Source organism: Natator depressus, chromosome 6 (genome assembly GCF_965152275.1).
Source record: "Natator depressus isolate rNatDep1 chromosome 6, rNatDep2.hap1, whole genome shotgun sequence".
Classification (NCBI taxonomy): Eukaryota; Metazoa; Chordata; order Testudines; family Cheloniidae; genus Natator; species Natator depressus.
The window spans coordinates 124,038,491-124,056,035 of record NC_134239.1 but is presented as its reverse complement, the minus strand read 5'-3'; the positions used below and the strand labels follow the sequence as shown (position 1 = coordinate 124,056,035).

At 46.8% G+C, this 17,545-nt stretch overlaps 1 protein-coding gene across 2 annotated transcripts in view; it reads right to left on the bottom strand.

The window, feature by feature from the left end:
• Window positions 1–17,302, bottom strand: part of ERO1A (endoplasmic reticulum oxidoreductase 1 alpha) — a 34,396-nt gene extending 17,094 nt beyond the window's left edge. For both annotated transcript variants that reach the window (XM_074956507.1, XM_074956506.1), the window contains exons 1-7: window positions 17,189–17,302; window positions 6,234–6,353; window positions 5,358–5,441; window positions 2,960–2,998; window positions 2,437–2,513; window positions 2,277–2,350; window positions 424–544 (exon numbers count right to left, since the gene is read on the bottom strand). In XM_074956507.1, coding sequence (XP_074812608.1) covers window positions 424–544; window positions 2,277–2,350; window positions 2,437–2,513; window positions 2,960–2,998; window positions 5,358–5,441; window positions 6,234–6,353; window positions 17,189–17,293 — 620 coding nt within the window. In that variant the 5' untranslated portion in view covers window positions 17,294–17,302. The remainder of the gene's footprint in view (window positions 1–423; window positions 545–2,276; window positions 2,351–2,436; window positions 2,514–2,959; window positions 2,999–5,357; window positions 5,442–6,233; window positions 6,354–17,188) is intronic.
• Window positions 17,303–17,545: the final 243 nt, after the last annotated feature.

Below are 17,545 nucleotides of genomic sequence, written 5' to 3'. Positions count from 1 at the left end.
AAGACCCATCAGTACCACCCAGTGAGTCAACCAGGATTAGTGGAGAGCAATCTGAAGGAATCCTGTTCTTCTGCAGCTGAAGATCCTGTCTGTGCAGGGTTCTTAGCCAGCCTGGGACTAAGGGGTGATGCTCAGATCCTACCATATGGCATTGTAGCAGCTGCCATGCCTTTAATCAGCAACAATATTGATTGGTGTGACCAGGAAAAAGATAGCTAAAAATATTATACACAAATCCTGAAGACAAGAATGTCAGTAAAAGCCCTGTCTATGGACATTTTCCAACAACCTTCACAGAAACCCCCCCGACTTAAACAACTGTCTTAGAATGTGTGGGGGAAGTTTTCATCTGATCAGATGTATTTGTGCGCAATGAGTAGTAACCAAAGCTCACAAGGAGAGAGAGACTGTCAAACCACATACTTGAAACAGTTCTCCTCATAAATGCTGTTCCAGATCTTCCAAGCCTCTGGTCCTTTGTAACCCGTGTAGCGTTCCGGATTCAGAAGTAAATCCACATACTCTGCATCAGGAGACTGTACATCTGTGAAAGGAAGGCCTTAGTTGAGGATAAAAGGAAGTGAAGAAAAACTACATACTCAGGGCCAGATTCTGCCACCTTGACTCACACTGAGTAATACCATCTTCTTTGAATAGCCCCTATGGTAACCAGAGAGCAAGTGTGAAAAATCAGGACACTTCTTTTTTTTGGGGAAGGTGGGGTAAAGTTGCATATATAAGACAAAGCCCCGAATATCAAGATGTCTGGTCACCCTAGTAACCCCACCGAAAGCAATGGGAATATATTGAAAGAGGAGTATTAAATGAGTAAGGGTTTCAGAATCCGGCCCTTAGCAACCAGTGTATAGGCTATATCTACACACAAGGGAAGCTGTGACTGTAAAACAGCTGGGTACACCCCGGGTAGCTTTCATCTAGCTACCATAGGTAATAATAGCAGCATAGATGAGGCAAGCATGGTCTTCAGCGCACGCGAGCCGCCAGAGCATGAACCCAGAACCAGGGCACAAGCCCGCTGGGGAACGTTAACCTATGCTGCTGCATCTGCACTGCTATTGCGACGCGGCCTAGCACAGGTGCGTCTACCTGTGTTACAATCACACCTTCATTTGCAGCATAGACACACCCTTACCTGTCTTCTAGTTTCAAGTTTGAGCCACAATGAATCCACTGAAAACCCTGAAAAATGAAAGTTAAAACCTGTATGCCTGCTCGGAAATGTGAAACATTTTTTTGTTCCAAAGATAGTTAGTTGCCACTTTAATGAAACTGCAAAGATCAGCTGACGTATTTTTTCAGAAAGGAGCCTGCATTACACAGCGTGTGTACATGCATACACCCTGTTACGGGGGACAGTTTTCCAGCACTCAGTATTGCCAGCTGGAATGCCAGACAGAGTATTGCACTTTGGTCTGGTCTACACTTAAAAGTTAGGCTGACATAGCATGGGACTCAGAGGGGTGAAAAATCCGCACCCTTGAGAACCGTAGCTAAGAAAATCTAACCCCCAGTGTAGAACAGTGGTTCTCAAACTAGGGTCGCCGCTTGTTCTGGGAAAGCCTCTGGCGGGCCAGGCTGGTTTGTTTACCTGCCGTGTCCGCAGGTTCAGCCGATTGCGGCTCCCACTGGCTGTGGTTCGCCGCTCCAGGCCAATGGGGGCTGCAGGAAGGGCGGCCAGCACATCCCTTGGCCCGCGCTGCTTCCCGCAGCCCCTGTTGGCCTGGAGCGGCGAACCGCGGCCAGTGGGAGCCGCGATCGGCTGAACCTGTGGATGCGGCTGGTAAACAAACCGGCCCGGCCTGCCAGGGGCTTTCCCTGAACGAGCGGCGGCCCTAGTTTGAGAACCACTGGTGTAGAATGCTTCTATCACTCTAGCTACTGTCACCTATGGAGGTTGAGTTCCTGCAGTAACAGAAAAAACCCCTTCCGTGGGTATGGGAAACATCTATACAACGGCACTATAGCCACGGTACCATTGCTGTGCCGTTGAAACACCCACAGTGTAAACGTGGCCTTTGTCTGAACTATTACATAGTTAAGGAATATGGACAATCACATTTACCACTGCAGCAAATTTTATAAGGGATCGTTCTTGCATCTCTTCAAAAAAGTACAAATAAAGATTAAACACACAGAATTCAGACTTACTAGTATATTATTTCACAGCTTAAATTTTTACAAAGTTTTCAGACTGTGCAATCAGCCTTTGTTTAAATATTGTCTCAAAATCATTCACACTAGACAAAGCCTCATACCATCAGCTTCGCAAAAGTTGTCTGAAGAATCTTCATGCTGGGTCCACTGAAGCATGGCTCGCTGGGTTTCCTCGCTACAGAGAATAAAGAGAGACAGTTTGAGAGTCAGTATTAATTTTTCTTTATGACAAATGTAATGATTTATTGAATGAAATTATACCTCAAAGATTCATTAACGGCTCCAAGTCTCTTAGCCTCCTCACATTCTCCAGCATGTTTACTGGCTTCTTCTGAATACTAGAAGGCAAAGAGGAAATAGCTGATTTATTGCATGTAAAATCCTTCCCCAAATCCATTAAAGTATTTGGTCTGATTTCCAAAGGCGCTGAGCACCTAAAACTCACAATTGTCTGTCAATATTTCATCTTAACATGTATTTCTACAAAAGGAGCAGGGTATTTGAAGATGTTTAGAGGCCCATGCGATTGTGGTGATCATTTTGGATTTCACCTCAGAAGTTCCCACTGGCAACTTCTGAAACTCCAAGAGCTTAGTTGTTTTGAATGGGAAGTAGCTTTATGAGCATTATGACATTAAAAAGAGGCAATATTCTAAACAGCAATTGTCAGGAGGAACAGAGGTTATTTGTGGTATACTTGATGTTAATCTGACTAGAGAGGTTTTTAACAGCTGTAGTGAAATATAACAGTCACAAGTCAAACCATTCATACAGACACACATACCTTGAAGCTTGCAGATTCAGTTCCACCAGGGACTTCATTCTGAAATGCAAGATAGAAAACAGACACATTTTATCCATCATGCTGATGTGGTCTTCTAAGCTAATTTTAGGAAACATTAGGAAATTGACCAAAAAGCTTTCAATAAAATTAGTTAGAAGGGCAACGTGGTCTTGGGATTAAGGCACTGGACTGGGATACAGGAGATCTGGGTTCAATTCCTGACCCCTCCCTAGACTTCCTGTGTGATTCATAGATTCCACAGCCAGAAAGGACCATTGTGATCATCTAGTCTGACCTCCTGTCGACTAGACCAGAGAACTTCCCCTAAATAATTCCTAGAGCAGAGCTCTTAGAAAAACATCCCACCTTGATTGAAAAATTGTCAGGGACAGAGGATCCACCGTGACCGTTGGTCAATTGTTCCAAAGGTTAATTACTCTCAAGGTTAAAAATGTACATCTGATTTCCAGTCTCAATTTATCTAGCTTCAACTTCCAGCCTTTGGGTTGTGTTATATGTTTCTCTACTACATTGAAGTGCTCATTATTAAATATTTGTTCCCCATGTAGGTAGGTATAGACTATAATTAAGTCACCTCTTAACCTTCTCTTTGTTAAGCTAAACATATTGAGCTCTTTGAGTCTATCACTGTAAGTCATGTTTTCGATTCCTTTAATCATTCTCGTGGCTCTTCTCTGGACCCTCTCCAATTTGTCAACATCCTTTTTAATCTTAGGCATTTCCTGTAGGGCCTTATTCTCATTTACATTTAGGCTCCTCTATACTGCCATAGTGGTGTAAGGGGGCTTAGCGTACATCAGAATCAGGCCCCAAGTCTCTGTACCTCAGTTTCCCTATTCCCCCAAAAGAGTATAAGAATGCTTGCTTTCTTATCCCATGGGGTGCTGGGAGGCTAATTCATTAACATTTGTGAGCCATTGAGATATTATGGAGGGGAGTGCCACAGAAAAGCCAATAAGTAATTCATATTCATGTTGACTTTTTGGGAGGAGTGGGAAGAAGGAAGATGAAATTAGCCAAATGTAACAGAATACACAGTACGTGTGAGTGAGTGGTAATTCTTCCTGAACTAGACTGTTTTAAAGGGTTACATCAGCTGGTATATTTCCTGTTAATCAGGCCTCCCCACCTCTATATTTGAGGTGTTACAACATGGCTATCCAGGGAAGAAAAGCCAATTCTCTTCCTAGGCAAGATTACTGAAATGTGCACCATGCTTTTTAAGAAAATTAACTATAGTGACACAGAAAATATAATCTAAATAGGATCAGCTCATACCAGGCAGCCTTCTACCTTTAGAGTACTATATTCTTTTGACTGCTTTCATCAGCACAACACACAGAAATGGACCATTAACATAAAAAATGCTATGGTATTTAAAAAAACAGGTTTAAAACTGGAAACATTCTCCGAGTCTTCTGCTGTGATCATGTGGTTTATGATCGTGTCTGTCAATCTAACAACCAAATCAACACCCTCACTTCCTCTCTATCCCTTGTCTTCTGACAGACTCCTCGAAGTTGCCTCCAGCCTCAAGCTGAGATGACATTTTTCCTTAGCTCTTTTCCGGTACTCTGTCCAAATGTCAGATGTAAGAACAAGAGCCTTTGCTTTTGTACTTGGGAAGCAGGGAAGTCAGAGAAAAAATTGTTTCATATACAAGAAAGTGCTTGTGAATCTGCAAATGAGTAAGTCAGTTCACTATGGAGAGATCTGAGGTTACACTATAAAAGTGTCCAATCTTGGTAATTTTAAAATGCGATTTATATATAAAATTTTGCACACACACACTATATTTATAGTGATTTTAAGTGTTTCTTGTAACACTAGTAAATGAACAAATTTCAGACATAATGTCCCTTTTAAAATAGGAAAAATTAAGATTCATGGTAAATACAGGATTTTATGACTGCAAAGCTTTTTTGTACTGTCAGCAAATGATTCTCTGATCAAATCTGGTGTAATCCAAACTATTTTTTCAAGCAATACCTTAAATATTTAATAGTTTAGCCCCTTTAGTAGTTTCCTCCCATTTTTTTTCTATATAAGCCTGATCAGAGAGCTACAACTGTGTTAGCTACAGTAAGCAAAAGCGTGGACTGCTGTCCTCTGCTCGTCCTCTATAAAGATTGGCTAGAGAAGAAACAAGTTACTGTAGCCCAGATTTGTAAAGGTATTTAGGTATTGCTGTGCGCAGCCTTGCAACACTTAACCTATTTAAGAGCTAAGTCTCATTTTCATTGACTATCAACGGGATTTTGGCTCCTAAATGCCTGAATCCCTTTTGAAAATGAGACTTCGGTGTTGAGGTGCTGGGCACAGCAACAATGCTGAAATACCTTTACAAATCTGGACCTGAATAGATTTGTGTACTTACAGGTGCACAAGGCTTTACTGCACAGGCTCTTATCCCACAGTGACTGCTGTCATTCCAAAAAGGGCAAGGTTTCTTTAGGTTTACCTGTAAAGAATTATACATAAAAAATAATTACATATTATATAAATCCACATAACCAAGCCAATTACATGAACCACAGCCTAATATAATAACACTTGTTACCTAATCCATAACTTTTGTAATAATTCTCATTTAGGGTGTAACTCAGCACACAGCAATCCACCCTTTTATAAGGGCTTAAGTGACGCAGGGCTCATGTTCTGGCTTTCTACACAGGAGTGAACTTCACCATTGGTGAAAAGACTCGGGATAAACTTTTGTATTCCTCTCTCACACGAAAAATGTTTTCAGCTGCAGAGACATTATTATGGGTGTAACTGCGGGCAGAATTTGGCCTGTAAAGGACCAGTTTAATAAAAACTGGATAGAAGTTATAATGACCAATTCGCTCAGTCTTGTTAAATGCCTCTTCATGCGTACAAAATGCAGTACAGGAAACAAAACACTGTTCTCACTGCACAGTTTTTGCCCCCGGAAATGTTTTCCATACTTCACCTGGCATAAAAACCACTTCCTTGCTCTACCACTAAAGCCTTTAAGGGGGAAAAAAAATGCTTCAGAAGCAATTCTTAAAAAACTTTATATAATTTATTTGAAGAATATGTTGCCTCAAATTAAGATTCTCCGGATAGTATGAAAGCCTGAATTGTTATGATCATGCTCCTAAAACAAGAATACATGAATTAAAAGATAATTGGTAACTTATATGGAGATTTAACAAAAACAAAAACCACACTACTTATCTAGTCCCGACGTATTTTTGGCAATGAATATAATTTTTGAAGATGAAAATACCTTGTAATGTCTAAAGTAGTCACTTTCCAGAAGCTTATTTAATCTAGGGAAAAGCTTGTTGTTGTTAAATGTATCTATGGTTTCCACATCACAGGTGCAATCATCTAAGTAACCAGTGACCTGTTGAATAAAAAATAAAATGACAGTTAATATGAACAAAATATAGGATCTATTTTTAAGTACAGTGCACAGTATTTAATACAAAATGTCTTCCCAGACTTTTCCTAAGAGGCTACCAGATAAGGAGGTTAATTAGAATTAACAAGCATTCAATCCTGCTGTACTGGCTTTTTTTTTTTTTTTTTCTTTAAGATACAGCTCTGAGAACTGTCTTGTGCCTTTTGCAATATATCTTGGTGTTTGTAAATCTCTGCGGAGGAATGCCCTTTCTCCAAAACTTATTCATAGTTGGCATATTGCTGAAGAACTGATATTTCATGAATACTTCACTCTTTTTAAAAAATATTAGATTCTGATTGAAACATTTGACTAAGTTGTAGTATTACACGTAAACACTCTTGTCCTGTCTACAAAGCACACATAAATACACTCCTTTGGCCACATAATTGTATATGTACAATTTTAGGGCCTGATCCAGCTGAATGCCCTGAACTTTAACAGAACTATACCAATGGCAATTGCCTACCCAGGTTCTTATAGGACAACAATCCCTGTAGCATCTCAGGGTTGGAAGAAGTGCCAGTCCCCTGCATCAAGACCAATTAAGCAATAACAATACCACCATCAGAACTCACAACGGCCAAAATAAAGTCCTATTAAACCACTTTATTAAACTGTTTTTAGGCAATTGTGTTGATGCCATTTAGTTGATTTAATCAGAACTGGACAAAATATGATGGAATCTCTTCAGGCATCAGTTACAGAGATCCAAAAAAGCATTCACGTTAAATCTAGTTTAAAAAGCCAACATTTCTTGCATCATTCGAAAGCAACTCAGTGGGCTGTGTTGTTGTTCAGTGCTTTTTTAAGCCCGCATGAGAAGACAGATTCATTTGTGGTCTTACTGCACACAGATTGCTGGCTCAAAGAGGAAGTTGCACAATGTCAAATAAGTAGACAGAGTAGGAAGTGACCAATTCAGTGTTCAAACACCTGGGCCAGAAGTACTCTCAGCACTCAACCCTTTACATTATGTTGGTGACTTATATTGGATTTTGACACATCAGTCCAACATATAGCAATGTGGCATTATCCAGTGTCGAGTAATATTACAGTTTTGGAAATTCAAGGACTTAAGACCAAGAAGGACTTTATTTAAATATATATATATTAGTTTAGGAAGTGAATATCCACAGGAATTTTGTTACAGATTATAATAGGTTCCCTTGACCCCATCCTTCAACACCTATCAAAAACAGTAGAAATCTATAGCATGTAACCATTTACATGCAGACACAATATTAGTTCAGTCTCCAAAATTTCTGATCTCGTCAAATCTCAGCTCCCTCTTCATTGCACTGGAAGCAAAGCTACAGGCAGAGGCAGAAGGAGAGGATAATGGAAAACAGAGGCTTCTTACAGGCATCATGGTCAGTGACAGCGAAGTGTAAATTTCTCATGGTGCTGCTCTAGCGATTGCCAGGGGGTGACGGGAATAATACTCAAAGAGAAGCAAGGAGCAAAGTAAATATGGAGATATATAGACAGCAGAATTTTGTTGTTGTTGTTTTCAAGGACTTCTTGTTAATTCTCTTCTCTCACTTGCACGTAATTCACAGTCTTGGTCCTTATTTTTAAGGCACTCATCAGTTTGGGCCCAGTATACCTAAAGATCCGGGATGAGGGCCACAGAAATAGGTCTGCTCCTCAGGCCCAAAAGAACTGTGCAAAGTAGGGTAAATCTCATCTGTTTGGGGGACCGAGCTTTCTCGGGGCCAGTCCCAGACTGCGGAATGAAATCCCACAGGACCAAAGTACCACCACAAACCTTCGTATACTCCACTCCCAGGGAAGGCACACTTCTTTGACCTGCCTTCTCTGGGACAAGCACAGAGCAACATGGACACCTATTAAATTATTTTTAAAAATATACATTTAAAAATTATTGTTGGGAAAGGGAAGAATGAAAGAATGAACCAGGCAAGAGATGCTAGTCACCTCACTTGAAGACTTCTGTAAGGCACTCTGATAACTACAGTGGTGAAGGCCATATACAAATCGGAACAGAATAGTGCTAACCACCACTGGGGCAATTAAACACCTTCTTGCTCCCTTCCCCCACCCCCAAAGGGGGCAGGGGGCAATGACAATGGAATGCTTTCTTTCCTTGTTTAAACACTATCATGGAGGAGAGAATGGATGGATGGAACAATTAGCACCCTTCGCAAAAAGCGCCAGATGACTGACTTTGCTGGCTGAGGAATAAGGAGCCCCGTCTTCAAACTTGAATCACTTGTATTGTGCGTCAGTACTGTGGAATCAACTCCTTTAAAGAAATCATTTGGGCAACCTGGACCACAATCGAGGCTTGCTGAACCCAATGGAAAGGAAGTCTACATTACCATGCTAGCACTCCTGCTTCCCCATAAACAATATGTTTTTGTTACAAAACTATGGTTCTATGTTTGGTTTTGGAGCCTCCTGTTTTACAAAGCAAACCTAGTACTATTTCCTACACTTGACCTCATGTTTTCAGTATAAACATTGACATTTCCAGCCCTACATTTCTACAATGCCATAATTGGGAAACTGAAGAGGTTTTGTATTGCAATGGCTGTAAAATTAAGAGCTCAGCAATTAAGTTTATCACCAGGTTAAGCCACCCAGTTAAAAAAAATTAACTGACTAATCCCTAGTCTACACTCATTTCTGTTTCAAAATTCTCATTGCTACTTTCTGGATATATTGCATTCTTCAGTTAAGCCAAGGAACGCCGCTGACTGTAATCCAGCTGGCTGTTCGGAGCTACTGTGGTGTAAATCTAGGCAGCTAATGATTCATCTACACTAGAAAAATGTTCCATTCTGAGAACACGGTCCTGCTGGCACCCTTGAAAGACATGGAACACCTGCACACAGAAGTGCTTCAAGTGGCATCCATGCCAAACACGGCCAGGATTATATTTGCTTTCACTGATTCAACCTGAGCTGTTTTGGCCTGCAGCGTGGATGGCGATAATACCAGCATGGATCGATGACACTACCACCGTGCAGACAGTTCCCCTGGGCACGGACTGTCTTTTGAAACAGACCAGGTTCCGCTGCTTCCGGGAGTGGCAGTATAGGGAGCCAGCAAGCCTTGCAACTGGGTTTAGAACAGCAAAAGGGAAAAGATAGGGGACACGGAGGGTTCAGAACAATTCAGCATGACTAGTGTAGGCCCATGGAACTCCTCGCTCCACTGACAATTCCCACTGACTTTATACACTCAGGAATTCACCCTTTGTGCTCCACCCAGTTCTAGCCTACCAGTTAGGAATGGTTCAGTTCTCAAGCAGACACATGGTCTAACAGGCACTACTGGCCTGCTTACCTACCACTGCCTCCCTTCCTGAGGAGCCAAAGGCTGGAGACAATGTAAAGGGAGACAGACCAGGAGCCAGTGAAGCCAGGAAGCCTCGAAGATGCTGAAGCCTGAGACACCAGAGGTCTCATAGAAAAGAGCTACCAGGCACTGAAAGTCAGTTTGTGTGATCCAAGTCTCCTAGAGGACTGAAGCAATGCTACTGGTGCAAGGAGAAAGGTCCCAGTAAGACTAATAAGGCTTCCATTTCACTTTTGCCCTGGCTAAGCTGACCTGCCCTAGAAAGTCTAGAAATAGCCAAGATCAAAATGCAAAGTCCAGCCAGGAAACAAAAGAATCCACCTCTGGTCTAGTGTAATTCCAGAGTTCCTTATAGGTTCTTATATGGACATACATCACTGTATCAGTGTCTTTCCCGGCTGCTTTAGGCCCCTTAGCTGAAGCCGTAACGTTATTTATTTGGGTATCTACAGCGCCTACTGTCATGGCAGCGACATCTTAATTATAAATATGTTGACAACATATGCCACACACTACAGGACATCTTTAAAAAATAAGTATTTATCTGGAACAGTTGTTTAAGATGAAACACACAAGCTGATATACTCACAAACATGTGCCATGTGCTTCACTGTTCACAGGACTCGCTGACCTGAACAGTTGGGTTTCCCTGAGCCCAGGAGCTAGGGCTGGTTTTGCCCAAGCGAAAGGAGGCAACACTAAAGCTATGGTGGAGCCAGAGATGGAAGGGGTGTGTAAGCGGGACATGAGGCAAGAGGGCAGGGCTGGTTTTGCCCAAACAAAAGACAGGAACACTAAAGCTATCATGCAGTTGCAGGTGGCAGATACAAACATCCCAGACAATATGAGTGGCCCAGATTCTTGAGGGAGTTTTGGGTCTTCTCGTGAAGGAATGCAACTGGAACTCAGTATGCATGTCTAATTAACTCTCTAATGCTAATGTATCGGCATGGTGTGTGTACCTAACACAACCATTAGATCACTGCAATATTTTGGTACTAAACCCCATCAGATAAAAATCTGACTATATTTCCCTTGCTTTGGTTCTTCCTCCTTCACTTCATCTCCCTCCTTCCCCTCTGCAGCATACCTTGGGGTCGTTCCCTCGTCTAGTTCTCCACTCTGTTCTGCAGTTGTCCTCTCCACTCTATCCCCTCTACTTTCTTCCCCCATGTCTGGTTTGCTCCCTCCTCCCTCGCTTTCTCTCGGTCGCCCCCTTCCTTTTCATTGCCCAGTCCAGTTCCCATTTAAGTCAGTGCAATGACTCCCACAAGCTTCCCCGATTTCACTACCATGGTGTGTGCGTCTTCCTCCCCCCGCTGCCACCTGTCCCCAGCCCAGCTGTCGAGAGTGGGGAAGATGGTGACACATTACCCTGCCATCCCCACCTGCAGTCAGAACAGGAAGTGGGATCATCTCTGTGGATGGAACGAGGAGCATCTTTTAGCCTGTATCAGCAGCCACCCTGGTTCCCAGCTCTCCCTGCTTGTGGTACTCCACTCAAATTCGGGATCAACTCATTAATTTTTTGTGAGTTGGCAGCTCGTGGCCAGAGGGGATCTTCAGTTAAGGAGACTCCTAAGCCCAGTTTCTGCCACAGTGGCTGTACACTGGGATCCAGTTAGCCCTTCCCCTCCCGCACCTCATCCAGGTGATTCCTGTATGACATGAGGGCCAAGACTGGGCTTCCAGGGCTCTCACGTTAGCCTCACTGGTAGCTCCAGGAGCAAGGTGCAGAGCTGTGCGTTCATCGGCATCTCACCTATTGAGTTCCCTGGCCACATCTCACACTGTGGAGACTGAAGTTGCATCAGGTGACATTTCAGAGTGTGTGTCTGCAGCAGAGAGTTGCAGCTGCCAATAGAGTTAGAACAGGGGTTCCCAAACTTGGTTTGCGACTTATTCGGGGTAAGCCCCTGGCGGGCCGCGAGACACTTTGTTTACCTGAGGGTCCGCAGGTACAGCCGCTCACAGCTCCTAGTGGCCGCGGTTCACCATTCCCAGCCAATGGGAGCTGCGAGCGGCCGTACCTGCGGACACTCAGGTAAACAAAGCGTCTCGCGGCCCGCCAGGGGCTTATCTTGAAAAAGTCGTGAACCAAGTTTGGGAACCCCTGAGTTAGAAGATGCATCCCAGTTTTGCTCCCCAGATGGCGCTATGGAGACATTTTGCATGTCGGCAGGTATGAATTCCTGCCTCAGTGGTCAGAGCAGGGCTTGAAAACACAAACTTAAGGAGACCATTCTCCTAGCCCGTTGCTTTGACCATGCCGCTCCTTCTTTGCCTTCCTCCACTCGTTCCCCCTTCTCTGTCTCTTTAAACACAAGCTACTTGTCTTCACTTGCAAGGCCCTTCACAGCCTATTCCCACCCTACCCATCATCTCTTACTCGCTACCGAAATGTCTGTTCACATCTTCAGTTAGACCATGATGTCAGCCTCCACCACCCACTCATTAAAATTTCAAACAGGAACCTTGCTGCCCCTACTGCTTGGGAGGAACTCCCCAAAGACATCCGCAAAGCCCTGTCATTCTCCCCCTTCAAATCCTTCCAAAAAAACTCTCCTTTGCCATGTTGCCTACCAAAAACTTGACAGCCATTAGTGTGCTGATACCACGCCCGATCACACTGATCAATATTGTCTCACTGTTTCCTTGACTTCCCCTTTCTGTCTGTATCCATCTGTTGTCTCTTGTCTTATACTTAGATTGTAAGCTCTCTGGGGACCATCTTTTTGTTCTGTCTCTGTACAGCACCTAACACATGCGGAGTTCTTGATCAGAAGGGTGACGGTGACGAGGGCTCCTAGGCACTATCGGAATACAAATAAATAATAAAAATAAAAGGAACATGAGTTAAAAATCTGTTCAAGGAGCAAAGGATCAGATATTCTTGAGGCCCAACTTTTCACATTTTCTATTATGTCCAGGTACCAAACTGACCAAAAACAAAAAACAAAAAAAAACCCCACCCTTGTGTTATTTGAATAACCTTCATTTGCCTAACTGCACAATGTTTGACCAAAATCCAGATTGCCCATCACCAAACAGCTGCAGTGTTTCCACAAAGGAACTACACAGGTCTGTAAACAACATATGTGCAATAAGTTGCTGGGAGTCCACAGGGAGACTTTAATGATTGATTAAAGCATATAATGCATCATAAACAAGAATATCTGAGTGGAGGATGAGCTGTTTGTAAAGTTATTGGAACGGGGATATTGAAATAATATTTAGTGCTAATGAGACAGATGGTAAAGCAGCAACATTATGTGAAATTGTTAAGTTGTTTTTAGTTACACACTGCCGTTTCTGATAAAGTTTCGGAACTGGGTAGTGGCCTTACTGTAAAGGAACTGTAACATAGCTGTCAAAAAAGTTAGGCCCCAATCTCCCCCATGGGGAGCCTCAGTGAAACCAGCCCATGTGGAGCTCATTGCAGAATCAGGACCTATTTGGTCCAGCATCTGAAATGTTGTAAGCACTAGTTTTATCTTAAGTCTGTACTAACATCCCCAGTGTCGTCCTGTGCCATGTCTGAGCTAATGAGGACATACAAGCTATTCTCGTTCCTTACACTGTCAGCACATACCCAAACCCCTGTATTGTAAAGGTGACAAAGTTTGGGATACTTTGATTATGAAAAATGCTATTAACAAAACAAATTATATTCTAAAAGAAAAGGCAGCAGAAAAAAAAAAATCTGGCTTTAGAGAGCTCAGATGCACAAGTTATAGTGCCAACCATCCCCACCCAAAGGAAAAAGAAAAAAGAAAACCTTTTTAGTGTGCATATGCAAAGCACTATTCTATGTCTGTCCCATACTGCTTTATACAGTGGTACTTGCTTTTCATTAGACTTGTACTTGTGTTAATTAATGCCTCTTTCTCCCAATTTCTATTCAGCCTCTATGGTTATAAAGAGTCAAAACACCTTTAAAGAACTGAACATTTTTTATTCTTTATCAGCAGTTTATGTCTGACATCTGAATATCAAATCTATGGCCATTGAGATCCACAACTGGAAGAGGCTATGTACATGAAAATGATTATTAACCCAAGCCAATTGTGCAACTCCATAGTTCCCATTTCCCACTTCCTTTTTTATAGATGGAAAAGAAAGAGGAAGTTAATGCAAAATCTATTATTGTCACATTGAGGTTACAAGGTTTAAACATGGGTCAGAAAATGAAAGTGTTAAATACTTCATTGCAATTTTAACTCATCTAGACCCCAGATCGGGGGATTTTAATTCATCTGGGCCCCAAAGTCGGGGATTCTGCATGGGGTTTGTTCATATAATTGCAAGATCTGGTCCTTACTTTGCACATACATAGCTGTTGTTTAGGCTGTTAAATGTATCGCTTAAACATAGCAGGACAGATCCTCAGCTGGTGTAAGTTAATGGAGCTATGCTGCTTTACACCGGCTGAGAATAAGACCCAGCATATGCAATATGGAAGAGTTAACATTGCAACAAAAACTTTATTACACATTACAGTCTTAACACTGGATTTTATATTTTAATCTCTTCTACAAGAGAGGCTTGTACACAGGACAAATCTCAATACCTGTCAAAATCTCTCTCTTGCTCTCCTCTCTCTCCTGAATGTCAGAAGCATAAGGAATAGTCCTGACTCCTGGGAATGTGACAAGTGAGAAATAGGACAGATAGGAAGATTTCACCCCCAGATACTATAGTGATGCACATCCTTGAAATACCTTAGACCCGGGATAGTCTATTTTTTTGCAAAGGTCCAAATTTCTTGGTCAAGGTATAGTCAAGATCCAGACTTCAGAGAAAATAGTAAAAAACAAGAAGTAGTAGTAGTAAATAAAAAGATTTTGGGGTCTGTTCAAAAGCATCTGGTGGTCATGATTTGGCCCACAGTCCCCCTATTGACTCCACCTGGCCTAAGGACTATAAATAAGCCTGCGAAGTATACTGTCTCTCACCCCTTGATGATGGGTCCCTCCAGCTCAGGGAGGAGACACACTGGCACTGGCAGCAGGGCTGTATGGGACAGCATGTACTGCTGCTGTCTGTGCTGTGCCTAGGGTTTCATAGATTCCAAGGCCAGGAGGGACCATTGTGATCACCTAATCCAGCAGTTCTCAGACTGTGGGTTGGGACCCCAAAGTGGGTCATGACCCCATTTCAATGGGGTCCCCAGGGCTGGTTGAGACTTGCTGGGACCTGGGGCCAAAGCCCAAGCCCGAGGGCTTCAGCTCTGGGCGGCAGGGCTCAGGTTACAGGCCCCCTGCCTGGGGCTGAAGGCTTTGGCCCCCGAGCAGCCCCCCGGCCTGGGGAAGTGGGGCTTTGGATTGGCCCCCCTCCTTGGGTGGCGGGGCTTGGGTGGGCTCAGGCTTCTGGGGTCCTGTAGTAATTTTTGTTGTCAGAAGGGGGTCGCAGTGCAATGAAGTTTGAGAACCCCTGACCTAGTCTGACCTCCTACATAGTTCAGGCCAGAGAATGCCCCAAAATAATTCCTAGAACAGAGCTTTTAGAAACACAATCTCCCCTTGATTGAAAAATTCTCTGTGATGGAGAATCCACCACGACCCTTGGTCAATTGTTGGAACAGTTAGCAGAGACCTTCAAACTCCAGCACTGCCAAGCCAGCCCTAACCCTCACACAGGTCTGGAGACCCACCTTTCACAACCTGGATTAAGGAGAAGATTAGTGAGTGTTCAGACAGGGCAGGTAAAGTAACCAGATAGCAAGTGCGAAAAATCGGTATGGGATAGGGGGTAATAGGTGCCTATATAAAACAAAGCCCCAAATATCAGGACTGTCTCTATGAAATTGGGACATCTGGTAACCCCAGATACAGAGAGGAGACAGGTAGGGGAGGGTGTGACAGGTGTGGGGAGCCCACAGGAGAGAGAAACATGCAGATAACATGGGTGTGGGGACGGGGAATAGAACACAGACGTTCTGACAGACACCAAGGGGAGGCCCAGATGGGGAGAGAGGATGGGCGGACGGAGGGAGAGAACGGACAGACGGGCACGGCGGGGAGGGGCAGCGGGAGGGAGAGGACAGACGGGCACGGCGGGGAGGGGCAGCGGGAGGGAGAGGACGGACGGGCACGGCGGGGAGGGAGAGGACGGACGGGCACGGCGGGGAGGGAGAGGACGGACGGGCACGGCGGGGAGGGGGAAGCGGGAGGGAGAGGACGGACGGACACGGCGGGGAGGGGGAAGCGGGAGGGAGAGGACGGACGGACACGGCGGGGAGGGGGAAGCGGGAGGGAGAGGACGGACGGACACGGCGGGGAGGGGGAAGCGGGAGGGAGAGGACGGACGGGCACCGCGGGGGGGGGGAAGCGGGAGGGAGAGGACGGACGGACACGGCGGGGAGGGGGAAGCGGGAGGGAGAGGACGGACGGGCACCGCGGGGGGGGGGAAGCGGGAGGGAGAGGACGGACGGGCACGGCGGGGGGGGGGCCGCGGGAGGGAGAGGACGGACGGACACGGCGGGGGGGGGCAGCGGGAGGGAGAGGACGGACGGACACGGCGGGGGGGGGGCAGCGGGAGGGAGAGGACGGACGGACACGGCGGGGGGGGGGCAGCGGGAGGGAGAGGACGGACGGACACGGCGGGGGGGGGCAGCGGGAGGGAGAGGACGGACGGACACGGCGGGGGGGGCAGCGGGAGGGAGAGGACGGACGGACACGGCGGGGGGGGCAGCGGGAGGGAGAGGACGGACGGACACGGCGGGGGGGGGGGGCAGCGGGAGGGAGAGGACGGACGGACACGGCGGGGGGGGGGGGCAGCGGGAGGGAGAGGACGGACGGACACGGCGGGGGGGGGGGGCAGCGGGAGGGAGAGGACGGACGGACACGGCGGGGGGGGGCAGCGGGAGGGAGAGGACGGACGGACACGGCGGGGGGGGGCAGCGGGAGGGAGAGGACGGACGGACACGGCGGAGAGGGGCAGCGGGAGGGAGAGGACGGACGGACGGACGGACACGGCGGGGAGGGGCAGCGGGAGGGAGAGGACGGACGGACGGACGGACACGGCGGGGAGGGGCAGCGGGAGGGAGAGGACGGACGGACGGACGGACACGGCGGGGACGGGGAGCGGGAGGGAGAGGACGGACGGACGGACACGGCGGGGAGGGGCAGCGGGAGGGAGAGGAAGGACGGACGGACGGACACGGCGGGGAGGGGCAGCGGGAGGGAGAGGACGGACGGACAGACAGACGGACGGACACGGCGGGGAGGGGCAGCGGGAGGGAGAGGACGGACGGACGGACACGGCGGGGAGGGGCAGCGGGAGGGAGAGGACGGACGGACAGACAGACGGACGGACACGGCGGGGAGGGGCAGCGGGAGGGAGAGGACGGACGGACAGACAGACGGACGGACACGGCGGGGAGGGGCAGCGGGAGGGAGAGGACGGACGGGCACCGCGGGGCGCACGGCCCGGGCCGGAGGCTCTCTCACCTGGCAGAAGCACCTGTGCTCCGCGGAGCCCGGCAGCGGCGGCCCGGCAGCGGCCGCCCCGAGCAGCCCCAGCAGCAGCAGCCGGCGCAGGTGGCAGCGGCCCATGGCGCGTGTCTGTGCGGGGCCGCCCGGCGCGCGCGGGCCTAGACCCGGCCGGCGGCCCCGCCCCGCGAGGCGCGGCTGGGATTTCCCGGCCGGGCAGCGGCGGACATGCGACGCGCCCCGCGCCCGGGCGCCGGCCTGACCTGGCCCTGCCCCATTGGAGGAGCCGGGTGCGGGGGGGCAGCGGTGACGCGTCACCAGGGCTCCGCGCCCAGCACCCGCCACGCCCCGAGTCGCGCCAGCGCTCCCAGCCGT